The 25,480-nt window shown below is 39.0% G+C and overlaps 2 protein-coding genes across 2 annotated transcripts; both read right to left on the reverse strand.

The window, feature by feature from the left end:
- Positions 1 to 326: 326 nt before the first annotated feature.
- LOC139140976 (E3 ubiquitin-protein ligase Midline-1-like) lies at positions 327 to 23,604 on the reverse strand. The gene is made up of 8 exons (XM_070710496.1): positions 22,656 to 23,604; positions 20,581 to 20,841; positions 13,048 to 13,143; positions 11,913 to 12,143; positions 10,677 to 10,699; positions 10,061 to 10,182; positions 3,308 to 3,424; positions 327 to 2,882 (listed from the first exon to the last, which is right to left on the reverse strand). Exons 1-8 carry the CDS (start codon positions 22,821 to 22,823, stop codon positions 2,311 to 2,313), a joined length of 1,590 nt encoding a protein of 529 aa, XP_070566597.1. The 5' UTR covers positions 22,824 to 23,604; the 3' UTR covers positions 327 to 2,310.
- LOC139140975 (conserved oligomeric Golgi complex subunit 8-like) lies at positions 6,228 to 8,434 on the reverse strand. Its single transcript, XM_070710495.1, has one exon. The coding sequence runs from the start codon at positions 8,400 to 8,402 to the stop codon at positions 6,387 to 6,389; it is 2,016 nt and encodes a 671-aa protein (XP_070566596.1). The 5' UTR covers positions 8,403 to 8,434; the 3' UTR covers positions 6,228 to 6,386.
- Positions 23,605 to 25,480: the final 1,876 nt, after the last annotated feature.

Consider the following 25,480-nt stretch of genomic DNA (forward strand, 5'->3'; position numbering starts at 1 on the left):
GTCAAAAGACTGGAGAAAACTGCCGACTGGCATATTTCAAATTTCAAACAAATCCTAGCACATCTTTTCTTATTGTTTTGCTGGTCAAAAAGTAGAGAAAAGAAGTGCAAAGTATGTCGCAATGGTGATTATGTAATTTAAAAATAGGATGTTGCTCAATTATTGGTATCTCACCTCTTTGAAACATGTATGTGATTCAGAAAATACAAGACTGGAGTTTTGTCTGATGAGATGCCGGCATTGTTGCTCGCTACTTGAATATGTTTATTTATTAGCGTATGACATCTTGCAAGACATGGATTAGAAATCGAACTGAATACTCGGTATAAATGTCACGTTTCTTGATTTATTGTGCAATTCGGTGAATGTGGAGGACTTACCACAGGTATGTTTAATACATACACTTCTGTTATGCTAAAACCATCTTAAAGTGATGGGTTGAATGGCGCCCTCTTGTGGTGAGGTGGTCAAATTTGATGCATTCGAGTTGTAAGCCTTATACTGAGGAATGCTGTGAAAACATCTATGAAACGTGAAGGAAACTTAAAAATTATGATTATCAGAAAACCTATGTTTAATTCATGAGATGAGAAAAGTGCTGTTCATTCGGCATAAATGAGAGGTTGCGACATATTCGTAGTTGCAGTGAGATAAAAACAAAGATCAATAATCCTAAAATGTCATTTACATGACAAAATACATAAATGCACACATAAATTTCACTTTTAGTCTACAGAAGTATAGATATTGCATTGTTGAAAAACTGTAATACACTGAAATAGACTGTTTTATAGAAGAAAATTCTCTCATATTGTAGGGCTCAAAGTTTTAACTTTTGGACTGAGTATAGTCAAGTTGCTATATTTTATCCTTTGTTAGACTTTGCAAGCAAAGTTTTCTCAGTTTATTTGAATGACAATAAAAAGCCAGACTCATTCTTAATACATTTGTCTGCCTTCGCTGAATTTAATTTAGATATCAAGGCATGTTTTTCAGGAATAAAAATATGTGTATGCAACATACAGTATGTTTGAAGTTTCCATGAGCTTCAGGAAATGCTCCTAAATTTTTCTATTTGCACCTGTTAGATGCAAAATGCCCACCTTTCAAGTCAATTTTGAACTCTGTTTATCCCTGTGAGTACATGGTTAAAAAGGTTCAAGATCTTGCAGTGAATCAACGTCTGAAAATTCTGAACTTTTGATGTGTTCCCCAAATTTTTGCACCTTTTCTGATAGACACTGAAAAAGCTAAAGACAACACATCATAATTTGCTCTATAAATATGGTTAGCAAGTGATGGAAGATTCCATATCCCCATAGATGAACCAGTAAGTTGCATTTGTAACTAATGTACCTGTCGCAGTGTCACTGTGAAGGTTAATTAGCATATTAACGTAGAGGATAATTTAAGAAAGTTAAGTTGCTATCTGTGTACATTTGACTTAGACTTGAAGAAGAAATAAAGCATTGCACTTAATAGTATTCAATGACCTTTGCATGAAAATTGCTGAATATTAAAGAATAAACTATACAAGAAAGAAAGAAACATATCGATTGCATTGAACAGGTTTATACATACTATTATCACCGGTAAAAATATGATGAAATGAAGTGACATCTGTATACTGTAAGCTGTCAAACATTACTTTGTAAATGCAATGAAACGTGAATTGCACTGAATAACTGGCTGTGTAAATGAAACAGTAACTCCATTTCATACTGATATCACACTAATTATAATCAATGATGTATGCAAATAGGGTACATGCGTATTGAGGAATCATATCGTGGAAATGAAACCTTGTCTATATTACAGCCCAGAACAGTCTTGTCACCCTCGGACTGCACCTGACATAATTGTTCATGAGTATATATTAAGTATGTACTATAGTAATTCATATTTTTGATGAAAGCCCATTTTGGATTAAACCGTACAGATATTGTCTTTTCTGTGTTCACGTTTGATTTACGGAGTGTCTGTATTGAAATATGCATTAAGGATCAGCTGTGGAGTTGAAAACGCTTCTCTCCATTTCTTCATTTGGGAATATTGATAGTTTGTAATGATTTTTTTTGTGGAGTACCTGAATGATGAACACCCTGTATATGCATAGTATTGCTTGCAGATTCAAAATGACACAAGTGAAAACCGGACACTCTCAATGCATTGTTATCACTGTAATACATTTATGGAAAACCTAGCCACAACATCAGTGTCAAGTGAGTCTGAGAGAAACACCGCTGTCAAGATGAGAGGAGTCCCGCTGATCCTTACATGAACCTTCAGAATTGATGTATGTGGTGGCCATCATTCTCTTGGTAGTCCCATCTTCTCGGCTACATACTCTGGTATCTGCAGTCCGGTTGAGATGGTCATCTCTCCTTTGTTGACCTCAAATGCCGGACACACTGCCTGGACAAACTTGGTATGGAAGGTGAACAGGTGTTTCTTGGTGCTGGCATTGAAGAAAGCTACCTTCCCTCTGTTGTAGTCCAGGTATATTCCCAGCCTGTTGAACAAACACGGCGGCGCCTCTAGCGCCTTTGTGCGCACACCATGAATCACGTTCCTGGTCTCCAGGTATTTCTCAAAGCACCAGGACATGGCGTTGTCACCCAGGCCGTGGTCTCGAGGCAAGTTTGGGTATGCCACGCCGACGCGGCAGAAGATACTCTTGCTGACGGTGACTTCCCAGTAGTGTCGGCCATGGCTGATGCCGACATTGCCGAACACCACCGGGTGTTTGGTGAACCGCTCTGAAGAGGGAATGTCCATGCATCGTTCATCAGCGCCTACCCTGTCATGAGACACCGAGAGACCACTGGTGCCTACCTTGAGGTTCTTGTGAGCTGTCTGCACATGAAACTGGAACTCTATGCCTGCAGGAACAACCACAGAACAACAGTATTCACTTTCACATCTCTCACTCAAGTTTCTATCTCCATGCTATTGATGATGATGAAATCAATGTTGGCAATCAGGGAAAGGCAAGAGAAAAAAGAAGAGTATCTCTCTTAACATCCAAACCATTTCTTGTGATTATGACTGCTAAATTTTTCTGGTTATCGAAATGTTATAGGACTGCACTATTAAACAGGATTTTCAACTATGAAACTATTAGCTAAGTATAAACTTGGTTTTTCCATGGTTTTTCCCACTTTCTCTGGAGAAAATTCCACAGGCATTTCGCAAAACAATCATTGCCTGCTACAGGCATTGAAGTTTCTCTAATTGTTTTCTTTTAATAACTCACCAGGAATGATAGACATAAAGAATTATGGAAAGCTACGTTGAATTCTCTTACCTTTGTCAATCGATCTCAAATTGAATAAACTGGAAAACGTATCTGCCAGAGAAGAACTTGTGGTGTAATTTTCCACAATTTCACAGATTTCATCATCAGTTGGTCCTAGCTTTTCAGCTGAAACAGTATCAGAAACCAGACCAGGTAGTGTATATTGAAACTGTTTGTTACATGTAGAAGGATTTACTGTGCAGCCTCTGCAAGAGGATTCCTGTACGGTACTCATGTAGGTAAATACAATAATTAAACACTTGAATCTCCTGAGATAATGCAAACGACTGGCCTCACGAGGGCGCCCTTCTACCAACTACTGTTTATATCAGAACAGTGAAGTCTGGAACAGTGTCAGGCTGAGTAGTGGGTTTCATCCGAATTTGCGACATTATTTAGCTTTTAATAACAAATGTGTATAGAGGTGATCGTGACTTAACCAATGATTCCAAAGTCAAATCAGCCAATTTTCTTTCACTGGGGACAATGTATTGGTATGCAGGCACTGGCATATGGCAGTAACCTGGTAACAATTTTATGTTTGCTGCAGAGGGCCACTGGATTTTATTTTACATAGGGACTATGACCCATGGACATAAAAATGAGTTCACTCATGACTGGCATCATCACTGAATATCAACACCACTCAACAAAATGATAAATTTGTCGGCCATAACTTCAATGACAAAATCTGAAGTTTAAGATATGGCATGTAACATTCACATAATTGTGAAGAAACCAATGTTTGGTTACATTAAGGCGATACCGAAGGATTCAAATTGCTAAGCAACGGTTGCTAAGAGTAATTTCCGAAATCAATCAAAATGCAAAGTTTTCATGGTTTTCTTTGCATAATAAAGATTTACAGAACCATACAACTCCAAAAGACGCAGGTTTGTCAGGCGAAAGGTCAGTGACGTCACACATATACAAATTTTCACAGATCTATTTTAAAACGTTTCAGCTCCTACAAATTTGCACCTAATTTTCCAAAATTTCAGAATGCAACACATGAGATACCTGTTTAGAGCCCCTAGCATGGATTAGGTTATCTGTTTGAGTACAAACAATTTTTGAACAGGAAAATATATACTGTGTCATTTTGTGAAATTTTGAAGGGTTTAACGGCGATATCTCATAAAAGGTCCGGAATTTTTAGAAATGCATGCTTATCTACATTCTCAACTATGACTTCAATAATCCTACCAAAAATCAGCTAAATTGGCTTACAATAGAGAGAGTTGAAAGCTTTTGAGCATTTTCAAAATATCAGGAATCGAAAATCCATAGAAAACAACGGAACGGTAAGATTTTGCACGTGAAAAAGTTCGCGTTTGGAACGTTGCCAGCGATAGCAACCAACGTGCGCTTTGAATTCTTCGGTATTGCCTTAATCACTTCTACAATTGTCTGCAGACTTTATATTTCAGTTGATGAGAACAACACGTTAGAAAGCAGCTGCAATCACTGAGTGCCTTGTCAAAAGATTTGTATGCCTATATCTGCCTGTAGCATACAAGTCTGAACATTCCTATCTTTGCCAGGATATTTGGCAAATATCTGGCCATGCATAAAATGCTGTTAACTTCCTGAACACAGACACTGCAGGCAAAGAAATGTTTACATCAAACAAATAACAAACTCTTATCCAAATTTGTTTGTCACGGGGTAAAACTATACACAAAACAATGTACACATCAAATCATTTTGTCACCTGATCAACCAGCATAATTTATTAACATTTCAAAACTTGACATCCAGAAAGAATCCCATTCAAATGTCACATCACAAATCTATTTACCAAATTAATCAGACTCTTCTGAGTAGTAGGAGAGTGTGTACTGCTGCTCAACCTCCTGAAATGTCTTGTAACCCTGGTATAACTAACAGAATGGATACAAAGTATTGCCAGCACAGTACTTTTTAAAGTTGGCTGTTTAAGCATAGGAAATAGAGCACATATTTATTGCCCAGAAATAGTCCTCTTCAACATATTTAGTTCCATTGCCTTAAAAAGTGTACAACTTATGTCACTTGTTCTGAAGGGGAAAAAAACAACATCAGACCAAAGTCTAGAGGTCAACATCTGTACTGTACTGAAATCACGGAGAGTCCCAAAACCCGGACCGAGACGAGTCGAGACGAGACCAAAAGACCTCCTATCTTACTGATAGAAAAGTTACGTATTTTTGCACATAGGCAGCAGCTGTATCAATGCCACGGGGAAAAAAGGACTTTGTTCCACTTCTGTCTTAGTTAGTCAAAGAAGTGCTATCTCTTGCTTTGTGCATCGATCTTTGACACTCTCAACAAACTGCAAGCTTTCTGTAGTATTCTATTATGATGTATTTACAACGCCTGGCCTGAGGGGTCATTATGGTCTCGTCTCGACTCGTCTCGGTCCGGGTTTTGGGACTCGCCTGAAATCACTGTGTTCATTGAGAGATTCTTTTGAATCATTGTTGTTAAAGTAGGCATCCAAAGTGAATCAAATGCATGCAAATTCACACACTACTCCCAAAAAGTACTTACAAATTGCCCCATAATTTGTCTGTGAAGTGGCATACCCCAAGACAGGTACACAGTTACTGCTGACAACTTACAGTTAACCCGGCACTCAGAATTCAATTGTCAACAATAATGATGCACTTTGCACACAGAGATCGAAAGAGGTGGACAAGATGTCAGCGTTTTGCTACTCTCCAGAGTATCAGAAACTGTTTCCTTAAAAATCCTGCACCAATGAGCTAGTGATACATAGCCTGTCATGCAATATCACACAGGACAACACTGATTCTTCCTGCAAATCCATATACAGACGAATTCTTGCACATTTTGTTCGTAACATCTCATAGCTGATGATATCTGCCAATTCATATTTCTGAGGGAGCAACTAACCATTAAAAATACAATAAAAAACAGACACCATTGTTGTCTCCATCAAGCCTCACAAAACCCAAACTTTTAGAACAAACTTTGCCCTGTTTCATGAAGATATCCTATATATGTTACCAAGTAGTTGTACTCATCTAATTGTTTTGTTAATATCATAATCTTTACTGAGTACTCAAAAACGTGGTAGTGTTGCCTATGAATCGCTTGCCACTTTGAAATCTTCTGATGGTGGTGTCTCTTCCGTCACTTCTGTGTCATCACTTTTTTCTCCTGCAGTATCTCCAGTCTCCTCCTTTTCCTCCAGTGCTTCATCACCTGCATCCTTCCCCATTGTTTCATCACTTTCATCCTTGCTTTCAGCATTTTCACTTACATCTTCAAGTGCACCCTCTTGAGCATCCCCATCCTTGGAAGACTTGTCAGCTTCACTATCGTTCTTCTCACTGGCATTCTCCTCGTCGCCTTCATCCTTCCCACCTTCTCCAGATTTCTCATCTTTCTCTTCTTTTCCCTGTGGATCCCCTTCCTTCACTTCAGCCGGCGACATCGGTGGTGACACTGGAGGGGGCGGTGGTGGTGGAGGTTCCTCCTCCGGGAGTAGTGGCTCCAACGATGCTATGACATCGCTGGCATTGATGCTACCAATATTTCCCATTTTACCTAGCTCTGCTATCGAAACACCCAGTGCCTCAGCCACAGATGCAGGTGGAAATAGTGCCCTCAAGCACCGGCACAGGTATGGTACCATTTCCTGGACTGTCACTTGACAGAACTTGCTGAAGAGTTCAACTTCCCGCTTGGTGAAAGTGCTCTCCTCAGCTCGATGGAAAGCAAGTATTGAGGAAATCATTCTACTCATTGAGTCTTGCAAGCGCCTGGCGACATCCTCGGCCAGTGCAATTGGCGCACAAAGTCTGAGATCATTAAATGCTGTCAGTATGTTATTGGTGTACAATGCAAGTGGTTGGTAATCCATCAAGACCATTGGAGGTGCAAGGTTCCCTTCTGTTGCAGAGTAGTTGGTAGACAGGACTGTACTGGACAGGGAAGCAGGTGTCCCGATTATAGTGTATGATTGCATGGACTCTTCAAATCTTCCCGCAGCATCTCTCACTTCTGTCTCAAATGTTTTGAGGGCAGCTCTCTGAAACAGTGGGGCCAGAAGTCCTCGAAAATCTACACCCACACGACTGAATGACAAGCCGAAATACATGCACTGCCCAAGCAAGGAATCCAGACGACTGCCTACACCTTTTTCTAAGTCAGCTTCAAGAGTTCTCATGAACGAGGATACCTTCTCCACCACCCATCCGTGGAATATTGCACTCTCAGTGATTTTGCTGTCGTGGTTTGTGGAAAGAATTGGGTCATCATCTGAAAAGATCGCTCGATACTGCGTTATTATGTCGAACAGGTGCACACGACTGGCTTCAATGACTTTAGTGATGTGAAAATAGGCGTCGTCTGTGGGAATTGCACCGAGGATACTTTGGAACCAAGCGTCTCGTGCTTGCAAGAATTTGATTCTCAGCTCCGGTTCGGTGAGTACGTCCATGCGACGGAGGTACCCAATGACACGTAAACACACCGGTAGTTGGATGTTGGTTCGGAGCTGTTGTATCAGCTGGTTGAACATGAGCTGACTGGAGTTCCGGACTTCGTTGACGATTCCAATGACGACTGGAATATTGGAGTGTTTCTTTTCCAGGCGCTTGACATAAGCTGCCAGCTCAAGGGCTTCCTCGTAGTATCCGTTCCTGACGCAAGTGTCCATCAGCTGTGGAATTTCTAGTATCTCCAATAGCTGTGGGTGTTTGCTCAAGGTGACGCTGTTCATCTTGCGGCTGGCATTTATCTCCTGCGAATCCTTCGTAAACTTGTTGCACTTGTCGGCCAGGACGGGCAGCTTCTCCAACAAACTACTAACGTGCTGCTCGACCTTACTGAAATCTTTGAAAATCTCTCGCGAACACTCAGCCGTCTCGATGAAGGTCTTGTAATTGTGGAACGCCAGGTCTTGGGTCTCTTTGAGAATTTGAGCTCGATCTTCCGCAAGTCGTTCGGGTTCATGGCTTAGTTTCTCGACACCGTATGAACTTAACTCTGACAAATACAATGCAAAGTCTGGATTCTCTCGCCAATGTTCAGGAAACGAATCTTTGAATATTGCGGTGAGAATCGTCTCATCTTCCACGTCGATAGTCGCCATTTTGACTGTGACCTAAGGTTAAAGGTCACCAATCTAGACCATAATACTTTGCGAGAGCTACACCCCCCCCCCCCCCCCCCCTGCCCATTACGTAAACAGCGCCTCTGTCAATGACAATTTTCTCACTGAAGGCAGACATAGGTAAAGATCAATAGAAAATGCTATACAGAATTTCGAATCATGTTTCCTATGTGTAGGTTCAAATGTTTATAATGCGGAGGTCCTGGTGGACTTCAATAAAAACGTTTGCTAGTGTTGAACTCCGAAATTTTTTTATTTAGGCCTAAATTCCGTATTTCTTAGATTTAAGCTTTGTTTATGCACTGTCTGTAATAGTTCTAAATGCCTCACCAAACAATGCAAAAAAACAAGTAAATAAACATGCATAATTACTGATAAGGGTTAAAAACACAAACTGGTAATCTTGTTTGTTAAACTATTCATCTTAAAACGATCAATAGATACGAACCGCATAGGTCTCTGCATCAAGTGTGACACAGTCTCGATATCGGTCGTCTGACATTTACTGAATGTGACAATTTTAATGTAACCATGGACCACCTTGGGCTGAACAATTAATATTTTCATGTAATGTTTTGAAAAACATTTCATACCAAGCGATTAAACTAGAATGAATTTCGCTTTTACTAATATCCCGGGGAATCTAACGATACATACATTAGGCCTATAGCCTACTGTAATTCTCGTCTCGACGAAAACGACTGACGGGAAAACCTATCAATATCAAACGTCGAAGTCCATAACGTTAGGTATACAGGGCGGACACTTGGGAAGATCACTGAATGACACTGAATGAGTTCAGAATACGTCATAGTCGATTTTAATGACTTCATAGGCGTTAAAGTTGTCTTTACCCTGTATTCATCAGAGTCCGGGGGGGGGGGGGCGAGAGAATAAAAAAGTTATCTTATTTTTTTTCATATGCCCCCGTACAAACTAAAAATGCGTTCAAACGTCCAAGTTCTGACTTGTTATAATTTTGAAATCCCTCGACAGAAATTACAAGCGAGGAAGGCCAGTGTTTTATGGGATGGTCGCAATTGTACGTCGAATGTAACTGTCCAGTTTGACTGTTCTGTATATCTGTATCAGTCAATAACGCTGCTTGTTGCTTCGGATCAAAGCGTCGAAGCAGCGCACCATTGCAATCCACTGATAGGAGCGATTGTTCATGTGAAACTTTTCCTCCAGCCGTTTTGCGATACAAGCATATTTGTTCAAGATTGTACCTTATATTTATATTGCTCTATATACGCTGTATATGAATGTATACGTGTACCCGTATACATGGCTCCGACACAGTTCAGTTCAGTTCAGTTCAGTTCAGTTCAGTATAAAAGGGATTGAATATCTAGCGATAACACATTGTCAAAGAATTCGCACAGACAACTCGGACATGTAAAACAGCATGTAGTAACAATTATCAAAAGTTTTGGTTGATTGTATTTATAAAGAAACATGATCAAATAGAAGTTGCGCCCAAGCACAGGAGGTCGGCCGGACAGTGTCATGGGACTAATACTCCATACACGACTTTCGTTGAGTTCAGATGAATTAAGAACTGCTGTAGGTGATTCGCAGAAACTGTGAAAGATATGTCATATCCGTGTGTATTTTTGATTGTCAGTCCACCCTACCTTTCACGAAGTACATGTCGGATAACACAGCCCTCTCCGTCGATATGTCGAATATAATTGGAGTGAAGTCTGGCGTAGTGACTGGCATCAAAACGGAGTGTTCCTTAGCGTCCTTTGTTATTCTGAAATAACGAAATCCCTCACATTTGGTCACATGATTAACTGTTTCATCCTACTCTCCTGAAGAATAGATTCTGAATTATTATGCCGTGGAACTCAACAGTTATACCGAAATCCGATGATGAAAGTCTGATGCCAGTACGAACGCACCATACAGTAATATATATATATATATATATATATATATATATATATATATATATATATATATATATATATATATATATATATATATATATAACTCGTATATCACATGACATTTTAACATTACCCCCTCCCTCCCTCCCTCTCCCCCCCTCTCTCTCTCTCTCTCTCTCTCTCTCTCTCTCTCTCTCTCTCTCTCTCTCTCTCTCTCTCTCTCTCTCTTCTCTCTCTCTCTCTCTCTCTCTCTCTCACACACCTATGTATATATGATAAGTTACTACAGAACGGATACGTTTTCTCAGTAAAATATCATGATAATGTGAAGAAATCGAAACAGGAAATGGTACACTACCTGTCTTCCATCGCTTGACAAGCCTTTTTGTAAAAATAAATAAATAGATATATTAATTGATTAATTAATAAAATTAGTACATTGTCTACCGCGCCAATGACGTAATTTTCCAAGCACTTAAGTTTTGCCAACACGGAATGTTAAGGAACAATCTTACTTAGTTTTCCTGATGGTGAGCAAAACATTTTTCAAACCTTTCATACGTTCTGCTGTAAAGGTCTGTAATTCATGCAGAGTATTTGATTTTCGTGTCCCATGCCCTGATTTCAAAGTAATTTCCTGATTCCCGATTCCTGATTTTGAAATTTGCGGGAAATTTGCGGGAAATTCAATTTCTCTCCTATTCTGCCACAAAAAAGTCTTTGAGACATAGTTAATGACTATATTTCCAATTTGCAGATTGCAATGAATATCTGAGGAAATTGGAGGTATCCTGAGGTTGGACAACTATCGCAGAGTTGCAGCTCATGGGCCTTTAAGACTGATTTTTTGCTACGGTTACCCCTTGGAAACCGTGTACATGCCTCATACTAAATCTACATTCATATATGGTCTTGAAATCATAATTGTCGTTCAAAATCCTATCAGTAGTGAGAACCTCCAACATCACCTTTTCCGGCGATTTTCGTCTTTTTGAAGCAGTGCCATTCATAATTCGGTCTCTTTGGGACTAGGGAAGGGAGTTTGAGGGCAAACCCAATAAGCTTCGTTGTTGTATTTTAATTATCCACTGTTCCTCAAAAAAATTAAATAAACCCTTTTCAAAGCGTTGGATCATATTATAATACACTTACTAGTACGCAAGAGTCTGTTGTTTCGGATCACAATATACCAACACAGATAACATTGAATATAATGTCATCGTTTATTGGGTTCAGTTATTTCTTGAAATGTGCTGATAACATTTGAATAATTGTTCTCTTATAAGCAATATTGCCTAGAACAATTTCTTACGCGGGGTAAACGCATGCATATTATTATAATAACATCGTGAAAATACAGATGACAACTTCACGAACTCAGGACGGGCCTAATAAAGATTTAGAAAAATAAGAATCTTTTCTACAATCTGCTCAGGAAACATATACTTGAAAACCTACGAACTCGAAAGGTCGACCAAAAGCATCTAGTAGTTTCCACCAGCTATACATATATTTTTTTTACTTCCACCTTTGATTAGACCGATAACATTGTATCGATATCTCTGTCGTTCCTTTGGAAAGAATGGATCATTACCTTTAACCGAGTGGCCAAATCGGAGTTCAAACTGCATTTTGCGAAATCGATCTGTTTAGCAATCTGTTTTATCTTCATCTCGTTTTCTGTGATTTGTTCCTTCAGACTGAGTAGCTTGGCGTCTTGCTCCTCTTCGATTTCAGTCACCATTTCTCGCTTTTTTTCCTCGATTATCTGCACCAGCTTGTCGCATTCGGACAAGATCTTCTGCTTTATCCCCTCGCCGTTCGTCTGCACAGGACAATGAAGGACAAGTGAGATTGAATGTAAGATGTCACTCTAGCCACTACGTGTTCATCTTGGTCGTCGGTTTAAGGCCTGATGAAACAAGGACAACTGTAACGCACTCGGCGTGCATACGAAATCAGTTGTGTGTGCTACGAGGTACCTGTTAGGTCCTCTGTAAATTTGAAACCAATAGATGTTCGAATCGTAAAGGAAAATGCATATATATATATATATATATATATATATATATATATATATATATATATATATATATATAATATATATATATATATATATATATATATTACTTTTCGCTCTGCGATGTTAATATTATATGAGAACTTCACGATTGATATCAAGTATTAAATTACACATATTACACTTGCTGAAAAGTTGGATTTTACACCTCACGTTCGTAAATTATCAGCCAAATGTCAAATAGTCACGTCATACTATATTTATTTGCGATGATCTTCAGAACAAATTATAAAATTGATAGACATGGGGCACCAGTAAACGTTCGGCGACAAACATCATGTAACTGAAGTAAGTTTTATTTGTCTTTCAAAATGTAACATTCGCCGCGTGTTTCAGAAAGATCATTAAATCCTAGCGAACGCTAGGAGTTATGCGAAAACTTTGCATGGTGTTTGGGAAAGGTTACTGAGAAGATGGCCAATACTGGGCACTGTTAGTGTAAGACCAAATATACTGATATAACCGCAAAATTTATCTGCACTAAGTGTGTACTTTACGACAAAGGTTGTTTTTTAGACATCTATAGAAGAACAATTGAGTTGTCGCAGTTGTCATGCTGATAACGGTGAACGTGGACACTGGTTTGAAGTGTTTTGATATCGAAACACTCACGTGAAGAGATGTTTTGGCGAGGGCAAAGGTCACATACCTTGACCTCCTTGGAGATGTAACGTAATTTGGACAAGAACACTTCCATCCCGACATTTTCAGCTTCCAGTTTCTTCAGGCTCGATTGAAAACTTTTCTAAAAATAACAATGAGCGCAAGAGTGAAAATAACGCCATAAATGTATAAATTATATACTGAATATGTAATGAATGTACACAAATAAAACCAGAAGAATGCGCAAGTTCGACAAAAACGCATAAAAATACAATGTAACACTATTCTTATGACAGCAAAATACTTCAGAGAGTAGAAAACGGAACTGCATATTTATAAGGTTTCTTGTATACGATATCCATACAGCAAACAAATTCTTACAATATTATCGTCAACCAAACTGTATATAAATTCGTTTACACGTTGCGTAGGAAAAGTACTCCTGTGTAAATTTGCAATATTTTAGTCTACACGTGCTTTCCTGTATTCCTATATTCCTATATTCCCTATATTCCGATCACATGACAGACCAATTAAGCCCTTATATTTTCTAGTCAGTGAGATAGTTTTCAACTTTTAAAAGTTACATTTTTTATTGTGCTGATGATGTATGTAGACTAGGGCCGTGCGTTTACTACATCCATGTATTGAGAGGAATTGTCGATGTTCGCCAACACTGTCCAATCATTTGGCTGTGGTAGTCATTTTCAGGAAGCTTTCCTTTGGAAGATATAAGAACTTTTAAATGTGAAATGTTTGCATGTGATTTCAAGTTGCAAGTGGAAACGGACTGCAAACTCCGCCCCATGTTTTCACAGTATTGTCTCCCCTGTCTCTCTGTCTCTATCTGTACATCTCTCTCTCTCTCTCTCTCTCTCTCTCTCTCTCTCTCTCTCTCTCTCTCTCTCTCTCTCTCTCTCTCTCTCTCTCTCTCTCTCTCTCTCTCTCTCATTTTGAACATCTGGGGCGCATACGTTAAAGAAGTATGTGCCTCGAAAGTGAAATACAAATTTTAGCTCAAATTTTCCTCAAAGAATCTTTCAACCGTTTTCTTTAAAAATCAAGAATAAAAATCGGGGGTAACCGTGCAAATTTTGGTTCTAGAGGAATAAATTACCAAAGATTTACGGGTATTTGAAATTCAAAATGGCTGCGTTCACTGTGTTAACCCTATGAAGACACATAAAATTTGCCATTTTTCAAAAACTAAGACGGTGAAAGTTTTTCTTGCTCCATGGGCTTCAAAAGGACCCCCCCCCCCACAAGTTGTTGACCCGAAAAGTACTGGAAAGGTTTTAGATTCCGAATATCTGTACCCGAGAGCGCATTCTACTTTTAAAAGAAAACATATGAGAGCGATTTGGTCTCTGCAAACTATAGCCGTCATGGAAAGCAGGTGAAATTACTTGAAACTGAAATTACTTGCTAGATACATCTATGTACAGCGGTACACGGATCTTTTTACACACACACAGTCTCATGCTGCCAACATATGCAACACTAGCCAGACACATTTCGGTAGAGTACTCAACACATTTGTGTGTTGGAACTACTGCCCGCAATCTTTGCATGGGAGCTTGGTCAGCAAGTGACGGTTTGATCATCAGAGGTCATCGCAGCGAATGATGCAACCCGTGGACTCGACTGCTTTGTGATGAAAGAAGGGTTAAAAGAAACATTCTTCCACGTCTGTAGCACAGACGAATGCAGATGCATTTGTACAGGTATATGCCTTGGTAACAGTTTAAAGGCATGGCAAGTACCTCCATTACACTGCGAGGACAAACAAAGCCGAAGAACAAATGCACGTATCTTCCCGCTGGACGAATGGATCGATAAAAGTTTTCGAACTAGGGTCAGCCTTGTTGCCAAAGATTTGAGTCAAAGACGGTGGAAAACTCAACAGCCAACGGAGACCGCAGGTCAGTGACTAGCAATTATGTGTGTGTCCGTATTTGAACTGAAGTAATATTTTGTTCTCATCGTTGGTGTCTGATGACAAAGATCTCATGAATGAAATAGCTTAAACCTTTAAAAAACGCCGCAAAACGTATGTTTCAACGGTTCAACCAATCAAGATACAGATACAGGCAAACTACAGGTCGCATTATATAACACGATATTTTATACGAGTCTTCGTAGTATTATATATATATATATATATATATATATATATATATATATATATATATATATATATAGTCCTATGTACTCTAGAGATTGAAATGTCCGCACTTTTGGCCATTGACCCGCAAAGGTTAAGTCATGTGACTGGACACCTTTGTCTGTTTTCCTGTTTGTCACAAGTTTTATCGATGTAGAATTCTCAAAATATCTGATCATAATACCTGTGTATTGTTTTTGGAACGCTATCAGATGAAACTTTGCCCGCGGTTCTGTAGTTTGCCTCACCCCGACTGGCCTCGTTCCACGCTCGACATCATGATGTACACACCTACGGAATGTGCACGGGGCATGGGATGCGCACAAATGATGTCAAATCACTGAGTTGTACCACTATGTGGTGTCGTGCGTTTGATTGACTAGGCATTCAGTTTGACAATCCATTCACCAATGAACAACCTGCAAAGATTAGTCGACAAGAAGATAAAGTTCGACAGTTCTTCTTATCGATGCAAATAACGGAAGAGTACAAAAAGGCGGCACTCTCTTTTCAAATAAACGACGTTTAATGCTGTAGTAGATCAAAAGATGGAGAGAGAGAGACAGAGAGGCAGAGAGAGACAGAGAAGGGGAAGGGGAGAGAGAGGGGGAGGGAGGGAGGGAGGGAGAGGGGAGTTAGAGGGAGGGGATATGTTACAATACCATGTGATACGAAGACATGTAAAATATTTACAAAGTAAGTAAAATTGTATATCTTCTAGACATGAAGCATTGACAGTGCACCAGCCGCTTGTTTCGACGAGGCCCAGTACAGACAGTGAGACGTATTGGAACTAACGGTAGCTTTGTCAAATATGAACCGTTTGATATCCCGAATATCATCAAAGTGGAGTCGATCGCCAGTACGCAAAACGCAACAAAGTTTTGCTCCGTTTTCAGGTACAGAAGCCAAATTTGTTCTGAGTCGAGTAGATTGAGTTGACCATGTCAACATAAGATCCAGGTCATTGCAAAGACACGCGTACTGTCCCAAGGCATCTTCGCTAGTCGTTCAAAATCCCATACCGTAAGGAATTCGCTAGCAGCTATGCAGTTGGTGTGCAAACGTTAAATGCAGTCAACATCGATCGTGTTCACTTTTCTTTCGCGGCATCTGCAGAATCGCTAAATCATGCATACTCCCGTAATAATATGACTGTGTGTGCAAGCTGTGAGGCCGAAGTAAAACTTCACCGGTTGTTTCTGAGGATGCGTTAACAAAGTGCTCCGAGGAGGGTCGCACTGTCGCGTTTACCGAAGAAGCATAATCTGTTCATAAAATACAGTTCAAAACACAGCTTTATGGGACATTGAATTTTTTTATATTGCAAGAATTATCAAATGCGGCCAGCCGTTTAACATTCATCCTCACTGACATGATCAACTCATAAACATGCATTCCGTTAAGGTTCATTTTTCATAGACGACATCTAGATACATCTCTAGAGTTAGACAGACAGAGCGACAGCCGTAAAAGTTACCGACTTTTACTTCTCTGTCCATCACCTGCTGCTCGTCCATCGTGCGCACAGTTTTTGTCTCCTAAAATTGTTTTTTTTTTTTTTTTTTTTTTCAGTTGTTTTCGCTCTTTTTATTGTTTCCATATCTTTCTATACTTTTCATGCAAATCACCATCAAAAATATTAAAATTTCCTACCGTTGATTAAAATTGTTGTTATGCCTGTATACAGGCCAAGTCTAACGCTTTGAAAACAATGGGAAACCATAGCGAATGAGCTGTTGTTGGGCATGTCCTTACACAAAGGTATAATGCTCTTCCGTCGGGGATAAATATTTGGACTCCATTTTTATCAATATGTTTCTGGTCTACCGCGGCCGCTTGTTGGGGCTCATTTAAAGCTCTCTGGGTAAGAAACACTTTCACTGTCTTTGTTTTCTGAAAATCCGAAAATTATATTTTCCTTATAGGGTTAACACGAGTATGGCAGCCATTTTGAATTTCAAAAATCGGTAAATGTTAGGTAATTTGTTTCTCCAGTACCAAACTTTGCTTGGTGAACCCTGATTTTATTCTTGATTCGATGAAAGGTTGAAAGTTTCATTGAGGAGGTCTGCCTAAAATATTAAGTCTTTCACGTTCGAGGTGCGCACTACAGTAAGCATTGAACGATGAGCTGAGAAACTGTACGGCGCCCATTTTATCTTAACATGTTCTCCTACCGCCACTGCAATAATTATTTTCACTTCTGGGTAACGACTTTGTGTCTTTGACCTTCAAGAACACACATCAGTTTGATAAATGCAAACGTCGTACCATTAAAATTGTTGGTGTTGTCTCTCTCTTGAAACTTTCACTGCAAAGCAATTACTAGTTTCGAGAATCATCTATACTTAACGTAGTCTAACCGAGTCAAGTCAATTTAATCTCTTGGACGTGCGGGACGATCACTTGCATCACTTTCGGATAGAGGTGAGTCGTTTAAAGGGACAAAGTCGGCCATTTTTCATGAATTTTGTTTGATACAAGAATGAATGATCATGACCATTAATTCATTTTCGCTATAGTTTCATTTAATTTGTCTAAAACTGGGGTCGAATATATGCATGGTCACCCATTCATTCAGTATTTTTAACATGTTATACAATATAAGTAGTATCTTGTATCAAACAAAATTCATGAAAAATGGCCGACTTTGTCCCTTTAACGACAACTGGCCTTTCGCACTTGCATCTTGACGATGACAGTTTAGATATCTGGGTTATCGACATTTTTCCCCTAATAATAATGCAATGTTACTCCGAGCCGACTTCTAGAATTAAGGGTTAAAGTTCCTCTAAAGCATCGAGCGCGAAAGTCCTGCTAACTAGAGCAACTGAACGCAATGAATGAAACATTAGCTTGTCTTGAATTATATTGTGTTTCGTTTGAGAAATACGGTGCACAGCGAACGTTTGCCATTTACACATATACGACGACATGCCTGTGTATACACGAGCAAACACGCACATAATTTGGCAAGAAAGAAGTGACGCGCACCAGTCTTGCCACATTGTGAACAACGTCAGATCAGAGTGCAATAGGCGGGTATACGCATCGCCCACACGAGACTCGCGTCCTTTGACTGGTCACATACATGTATATGTGTCATTATCCGACAAAAATAGACGAGCAAGGTACTGTGCAAACAATCTACACTAATATTTGGCTTACTTCCTCTTGTATTGCGAAAATGAATACTGAATACAAACACGCACTTCAAATAAAGACAATGAAATGCTACCTACCTACCTACCTACCTACCTACCTACCTACCTACCTACCTACCTACCTACCTACCTACCTACCTACCTACCTACCTACCTACCTACCTACCTACCTACCTACTCACCTACCTACCTACCTACCCACCTACCTACCTATACCCACCTACCTACCTACCTACCTACCCACCTACCTACCTATCCACCTACCTACCTACCTACACATACATACATACATACATACTCGGAAAAGTTCCTTGACCTCTGAAAGGGTTATTATTATTTAAGTGTTTCTAGCAATGAAAGGTCATTAAGAGCTCGAGGTATTATGATGAATCATACAGTCAAGAATGTCATAGTCGATTGACTGTGTTACTTCTGTCATGCCTTTGATCAATTGCCAAATTAAATTTCCGAGCTTAGGCTGAGTTCACAAGAAATGGCAAGGGGGCTGGAGGAATTCAGGGGGGTATTCCAAAATTCTGGGATTATGATAGAAGAGGGGGGCTTGAACTTTTTGCTCTGCAGGGGGAACCTGAAAATATTTGGTCCTAACATTTTGATGTCATCCAATGGTTCTTATGTTAGTAATAATTAATAAAATCTAGAGCAATTTTGTCGCATTTTATGACTATCTAAAAATGTTTGAGTGTCATTAATTTTTCGCAACACTAACAGGTTGGCCTTGTAACGGGGCAGAAGCTGCAAATGTTGAAAATTTTTTAAATATTTTTATGCAGTGTATCAAATAGTTTCTTTATGTCTCTCTACAGCATGCTGAAACACAATATTCAGTTTGCATACAAAGCCTGTACATATAAATATTAGCGATAATTGAATTAGAGTCTAGACTGAAAGTTATTTGTCAATGATACAAATGCACGGTACAAGTACACCGGCTGTTTTTGCAAGCTGAATTCTGGACAGCTCGACATGCTGTAGGGAGTGGAAGAAGAACGCATTTGTATAAACTGAACAAACATATTGTAAAATTATCAATTATCAACATATTGTAAAATTATCAGCTACTGTGCCGCTTCTGCCTATGGGCAGTGTCAATGTCACTGCATACCGGCAGTGACAGTGTTGGCTGTGACTCTGGTGTAGTTGTGGAAGAAGAGGACGCTCAATTGACACAGCGAAACATATTACTTGTACGCAACATCAGGCCAGAGAGCAACACATGCGAGACCATGAGACTTAACAGTTACCAGCGATTTTTGAATTCTGGCATATGAGAATAATTAGATATAAGGGAAAAAGGATGGGGTCACCACACTTGATTTTCTACAAATGTACAAGTTAGTTTTTTCTCGAAAATCACTTACAATCGATATATAAAATCATAATTTCAAGTTCATGCTGTAGTGAATGAAATTTTCACATCTCATCCTACGGTAACACACAAGTAAAAATTTAAACAGTAAAGACTCAAATTTAAATAGAAAAATGTATGAATAAATGGAATTCTTTATTTTTTACCTAATTTGCCGTTATTTCACCCCAAATTTCTGAGATAAAAACGTTTATTTGACGGAATATTTTAACCTTCCAGTATTGTCAGTTTTGTAAAACATTTATAAGTAGTCGTTTATGTCTTGTACTTTTGGAGAAAAAAAATCGGTAGGTTACTGTGCTCAATTTTCATAATTTGGCAAAATGTAACAAGGATTTCACAATTTGCATACTTTCTCATGATAATCATTTTGTGTGCTCTTCAGCTAGTGCCATTGACCTGGCCAGAGTTGATCAACCCAAGTCAGCTTAGACTGATAAATCCAAATAATCCACTTATGCTTTTAAAAATTAGTCAATTCAAGAACTTGCTTTAGGCATATGGCTCTACAAACTGCTGATAAGAGGTAGTGTCGAATATCTGCGAGCAGAACTACGCAATATTAACACCTTAATTGATTAATACCTGTATATTTTTTTCTCTACTTTCCTGATAAATATGCACCTATATGATAATTTTGGGGGACTTGAAAAATTATGATCATATTGAAGGGGGACTTGAAAAATGTTTTAGGTTATTGGGGGGGGGGTTCTGAAAAAAATAAGATTTCAATAATCGCGATTCCTCCAAGCACCCCCCCCCCCCCCACCCCACCACCACCATTTTTGTCAACGAAGCCTTACCACACTGTTGCAAGCCAGAGTTGAATGCTCTGGCATTGCAAGTGAGTCATCTCACCTGGCGTTCTTTCCAAGACTCTTCGAGAGTTTTCGTGTTGTGGCTCTTGTGCAAGAACGCCATGCACTTGTAACAGACGGGCGCCTCGCAGTCCACGCAGTAGTTGACATAGCGAAGGTTCTCGCACCCGTGTTCTTCGCATAGGCTGTTCTCCTGAGATTCCTTATCGAAGTCAAAGCTGTACGTATTGTTCCTGTATTGCTCGATAATTCCCTGCAGTCCCCTGTTGACCTTCAAGTTGTTAACCGATGTAACAACCATCTAAAATCAAACCAAACCATGAAAATTCATCACAAAGTTGCCAAAGTTTGAGTAAATATGAACTCTCTTGATCATCAGCATTCATCATCGGAAATGTTCTCTTTATGAAAAATCTCAGCTGTACTTCATTTATGACACTGTTTCTTTCTTCAGTATCTTTCTTTCATGAATTTGACTTTGTTGTGTGTACCAGTGCTTTACTGTCTGTTCTGTGCTGGTTTGTGTCTATATTTACAACTAGTGCATTACGAATTTTAACCTAGTGTTATGGATTACGGATGGGTATGATTGCGATTATTCTTAATGGATGATCTCATATACCGTATCAGTGAGCATACTTTCGACATCGAAGACAATGAATATAGTTCAGATGAATCGAATAAAATACGCAAAAGTTACTTCGTTCTTCGACGGTCAAACAAAATTGTCTTACAAATAGTGTAAGCTTATTGATGACATAATCAGGTCGCACGCACGCAAAAGTAGAGGGCGTTCCCTGACAACGGGGTGGATTGCTCTTGAATCTTGACGTATGGATAGAAAAAACGTCTTTTCTAGACAGGTGAGTTCATGAGAAAGGTGAATCTGATGACGGCTAACCCATTGAACATAACAAAACACAACTAAAACTCTCTATACTACAAAGTTACTCCATTGCCGTTTCCATCGATTTGCTCAAGATCGAATCGTACGTTAAAAACAACGTAAGAATTTTTATCAAACTATATAAATTTTTGTTTATAATAAATAGTGTTGACAATATTTCAAGGTAACATATCAAAAAAAATATACTCGAGGACGTCCTTATCAAAAATGTGGTTGTTTTGCTCCACTGAAAATGTCGATGAATCATTTGACATATTTTCCATGCATTTACCGTCTGCGAGGTAATGCCCTTGAATGATATACTAGAAAAACAACATCCCCTAGGTTTAATATTTAGTAAGGTAGTAATTTATTGCGTTTCAAGGCCTCGCTTTAATATTTACAAAATTGCTAAATTGATTTATAAGGGATTCTTGGTTGTTGAACTATTTTCCCCAAAACTTGACTGAAAGCCAGAGGAATGGATATTGTTTGTCGCATCATTTAATAACAGCGTTTAATACAAACATGCAAAATATTGGATTATAAAGAGACGGTCCTGAAATACGATAATCAGAATTCATCGCTGTAAAACAAACTCTCCTGGCAATCGATTTAGGAGTCAATTAAATCTCTGCGCACCCTGAATGTCATTGGTGAAATTATGTGTTCTCTGGTTCAGTCAATCTGCGTGTGCCATCGCACACAGACAGACAGACAGACAGACAGACAGACAGACAGACAGACAGACAGACAGACAGACAGACAGACAGACAGACAGAGATGTGCGGACAACCTTAGCGGAAAATGACGTAAAGACTTGTAGACGAACAGGGGATTCCAAAACATTCTCACTTAGATAAAATAATGTCCGTTTTAGAGCGAATACTGTCTTCTGCATACTTCAATCTCAGAAAAGTTTTAAAAAAAGCTATCCTTTTTCTGTGATTTTGAAATGCCTGGATTTTTTTCTTCTGAAAACTACCGTTCTGTTCTTGTTTGTTCTGCACTGTTATATGTGTATGCGGTGTAGCTACTGTGGGATACATGGTTCCAACAACTCAAGTCCAGCTATCAATATTGGTCATTTACCATACACACACCTCAGGACCGTGGCATGGTTATTTGAAATGGACAAGTCGTTAGCATTCTGATCATTCCACGGGTTCTCAAATTCAAGTGTCACCTTAATCAGTAGGTGACATTTCAAACAATCGACTCTCGCTTACCTTGTGACGGCACTCCGGACACGAGAACTGGAAACGGTCTTTTCCCCGCACTTTGATGAGCAGCGGTTCAAGGCATTTCTTACAGAGATTGTGCGAACACGGCAGGAAGAGCGGTGTCTCGAAAATGTCCAGGCACACTGGGCAGCTCAATGCATTTGACAGATCCATGTTTTCTGTTTACAAAAAACTATCGTGGCGTAATGAAATATCCGATTTCCTGAGACGCAGACATGGGTTGAAAATCAGGGAAAAATACTGTTCCTAGTCTAAGACGTCAGCGACGAATTTTGGGGAGAAATTTCATTGCCAGAAATGCTAATGCAATTACGGTGACTATGACAAACTCTTTTGTAACGAGTAATAATCCTGCAGAGGTGTAGCCTGACTGTCAGTCGTCACAACGTCATGTGATTCCACTGTTGACAAGGTGCCCGGTTTGAGCGTTTCTATATCGAGCGACAACTTTATTGTCTCGTGGAATGGCTTTGTTAATCATAAACAGTTCAACCTATTCGGAACATCCACTTGGGATCGTCGATAAGCGACTTTTAATAAAACTGCGTCATCTCTCGTTTGTTCCCGAACACTGTTGGTCTACGAGACCAGTGTATTTTTAGCCAGTTAATTAGTCTAATACTACAGACATGATAAAGTGCATTTAAGCATTCTCACGCTGCCCTAATATTTTCCCAGACAACTAGGTAGCTGTCTTGGATATCTGTTAGTATAAGTTAGTATTGAATATACAAAATAGAAACCTTTCACATTGTCAACTTCGACTTCTACAATCTTTACCGATCGATCAATTTTGGGTTTTCAAAACGAGATAATTGTAGAATGGGTACGTTTATCTCGTTTTGAAAACCCAAAATTTGTAGAATGGGTACATAACCTTTTCACTTGCCGAGCAACTAAATTTTTCACCAATTGGTTCATTAATGCTTTAAAAGAGCCCTTCTTATCGCTCTCTATGAACAACAGTTTTTTGTCCTTTATAAACAATGGTGATATACGCCCCAAATGTGACAATTAGGTCAACATACATGGAGCCCTTCGGAACAACAGGTCACTGAGGGAACTGACAGGTCACTGTACCTAGCTTGTTTTAAACTGCGAATTTGTTATTGTTCTCGATCACCTAATTGCAATACAATTTAAGGAGGGAAGTGGTGACATCTCATTCCTCTTTGGGTGATCTCGTTTGTCTCGCGAGAGGTACCCGGATTCTTCACGCAAAGTATGGACTTCACGAAGACGCTAATTTCGTTTCAACTACATAAATATAGCATTTAGTTCTAGATAGACAAGCTTAGAGTGGTCGAAGATACAGCTTCCCCCATGTCTAGGTGTCTTTGTTTAGAAAGAGAAAGGGACATCGCCCTCGTCGATGTGTTCTTCTGTCAATGAATGCCAGGTTTGTGAACATTAATGTCACATGTTGAGAAAGAGATAAGAGCAATAAGTACACTACGCAAGAAATTATTCATTAATTTCAGAAGTTGTCAGAACAAAAGTTACAATCGAAGGCTCATTTAGTCATGAACAATGAAAACCACCCGATCGAAAACCCCATGCATTTACTGTGCATTTGTAACCGTCATTGTTGTTACCTCCTTATATGCAAAAACCGTGGTGCCATGCGACTATTTCCAACATATATTGCCAAAGAAAGACGACTGTACTTGACTTTCTGATATGGACTATAGGGGCCTAACACGATTGAACTAATTTGGGAGAGTTGGATCTTTATATTTTTCAAATTTCTCAAAAGTGCTGAATGTTGCAATATTACAAATTACTCATAAAAACAAGTGGACTACTTAAAAAGAAAAGCAGATGAGCTTACAATTGCAGATTAAACCGACATTACTTCACTATCCAATTATCCCAAATTAGTTCCAATCGTGTTCTATTCAATTGAAAGCTGAAGGTACAGCTGGAAAGATACACATGTTAAAAAAAAAAAAAAAACAGTGAAGAACAGCTGATGTTTGCCCGTTTAAAGAAAACTACAAAAATGAAACATGGAAATAAACATCATGTTGATGTGAAGAGATTGAATCTCATCAATACCAGAATATACAAGACGTTTGCAAGGTTGCAATGAATTCGAATAACAAACTCTTCGCAGTAATATCTTTGCTATTGATCAGCAAAAAGCTGTTTCGTCTACAAACGTATTTTAATGCACGAAAGACGGCATTTCAAAGCTTGTAGGCTTCCCATGTACTCCAGTTCTTTTTTAATGAATGTGGTAATATGTACACATGGTTGCTATAGGGTGTACAGGCGCCCTCAACGCTCATTCTCAATTTTATAACTCGAAGTCGATACCTGACCTACAGAAGTAAAGCCTATAAAACTTATCCAAAAAGACTAGCTTTACGTTAGTTTTTCTTTCAAGTTGTTTAAAGTATGTTGCCGTACATGGGCACCACTTAAATCTTGTTTTGGTCAAATTTTACTTATGAAAATAGTAGGTTGTAACATCATTTGTTGTGGTAAAAATATGTGCCAAAAATCGTACAAAACTGCAGCCAGATTATAGGTAATCGACCTTTGTACCCCTCAAAGTAAGTATTCGACTTCAGTGCAATCTTACAGTGTGTTACGTGTAAATGGAGAGAAAGTTGGAATACGTCAAGATTGAATAGTTTGTTCCGTTTGTTTTCATTTTGTTATAAACGTACTACATAAAAACAGGAGATCGCCGTAGTGGTGTATGATGTACAATAAATGGTTTATTTTTATTTCCTATCATTTGCAGATATGTGGTTAGTTTTTCTTACGGTTACGGATTTGCAACGATTACTTGATCGACTTTT

Source organism: Ptychodera flava, chromosome 9 (assembly GCF_041260155.1).
Source record: "Ptychodera flava strain L36383 chromosome 9, AS_Pfla_20210202, whole genome shotgun sequence".
NCBI classification, from domain to species: domain Eukaryota; kingdom Metazoa; phylum Hemichordata; class Enteropneusta; family Ptychoderidae; genus Ptychodera; species Ptychodera flava.

Bases quoted from the DNA above. Each gene is read 5' to 3' on its own strand.
- LOC139140976 (XM_070710496.1), bottom strand. From the start codon at position 22,823: ATGGATCTGTCAAATGCATTGAGCTGCCCAGTGTGCCTGGACATTTTC. The intron at 10,700-11,912 runs GTAATGATCCAT...TTTTACAAAAAG, and splicing joins ATTTGGCCACTCGGTTAAAG to GCTTGTCAAGCGATGGAAGA. The intron at 3,425-10,060 runs GTAGGGTGGACT...ATACTGTTTCAG, and splicing joins CGACATGTACTTCGTGAAAG to CTGAAAAGCTAGGACCAACT.
- LOC139140975 (XM_070710495.1), bottom strand. From the start codon at position 8,402: ATGGCGACTATCGACGTGGAAGATGAGACGATTCTCACCGCAATATTC.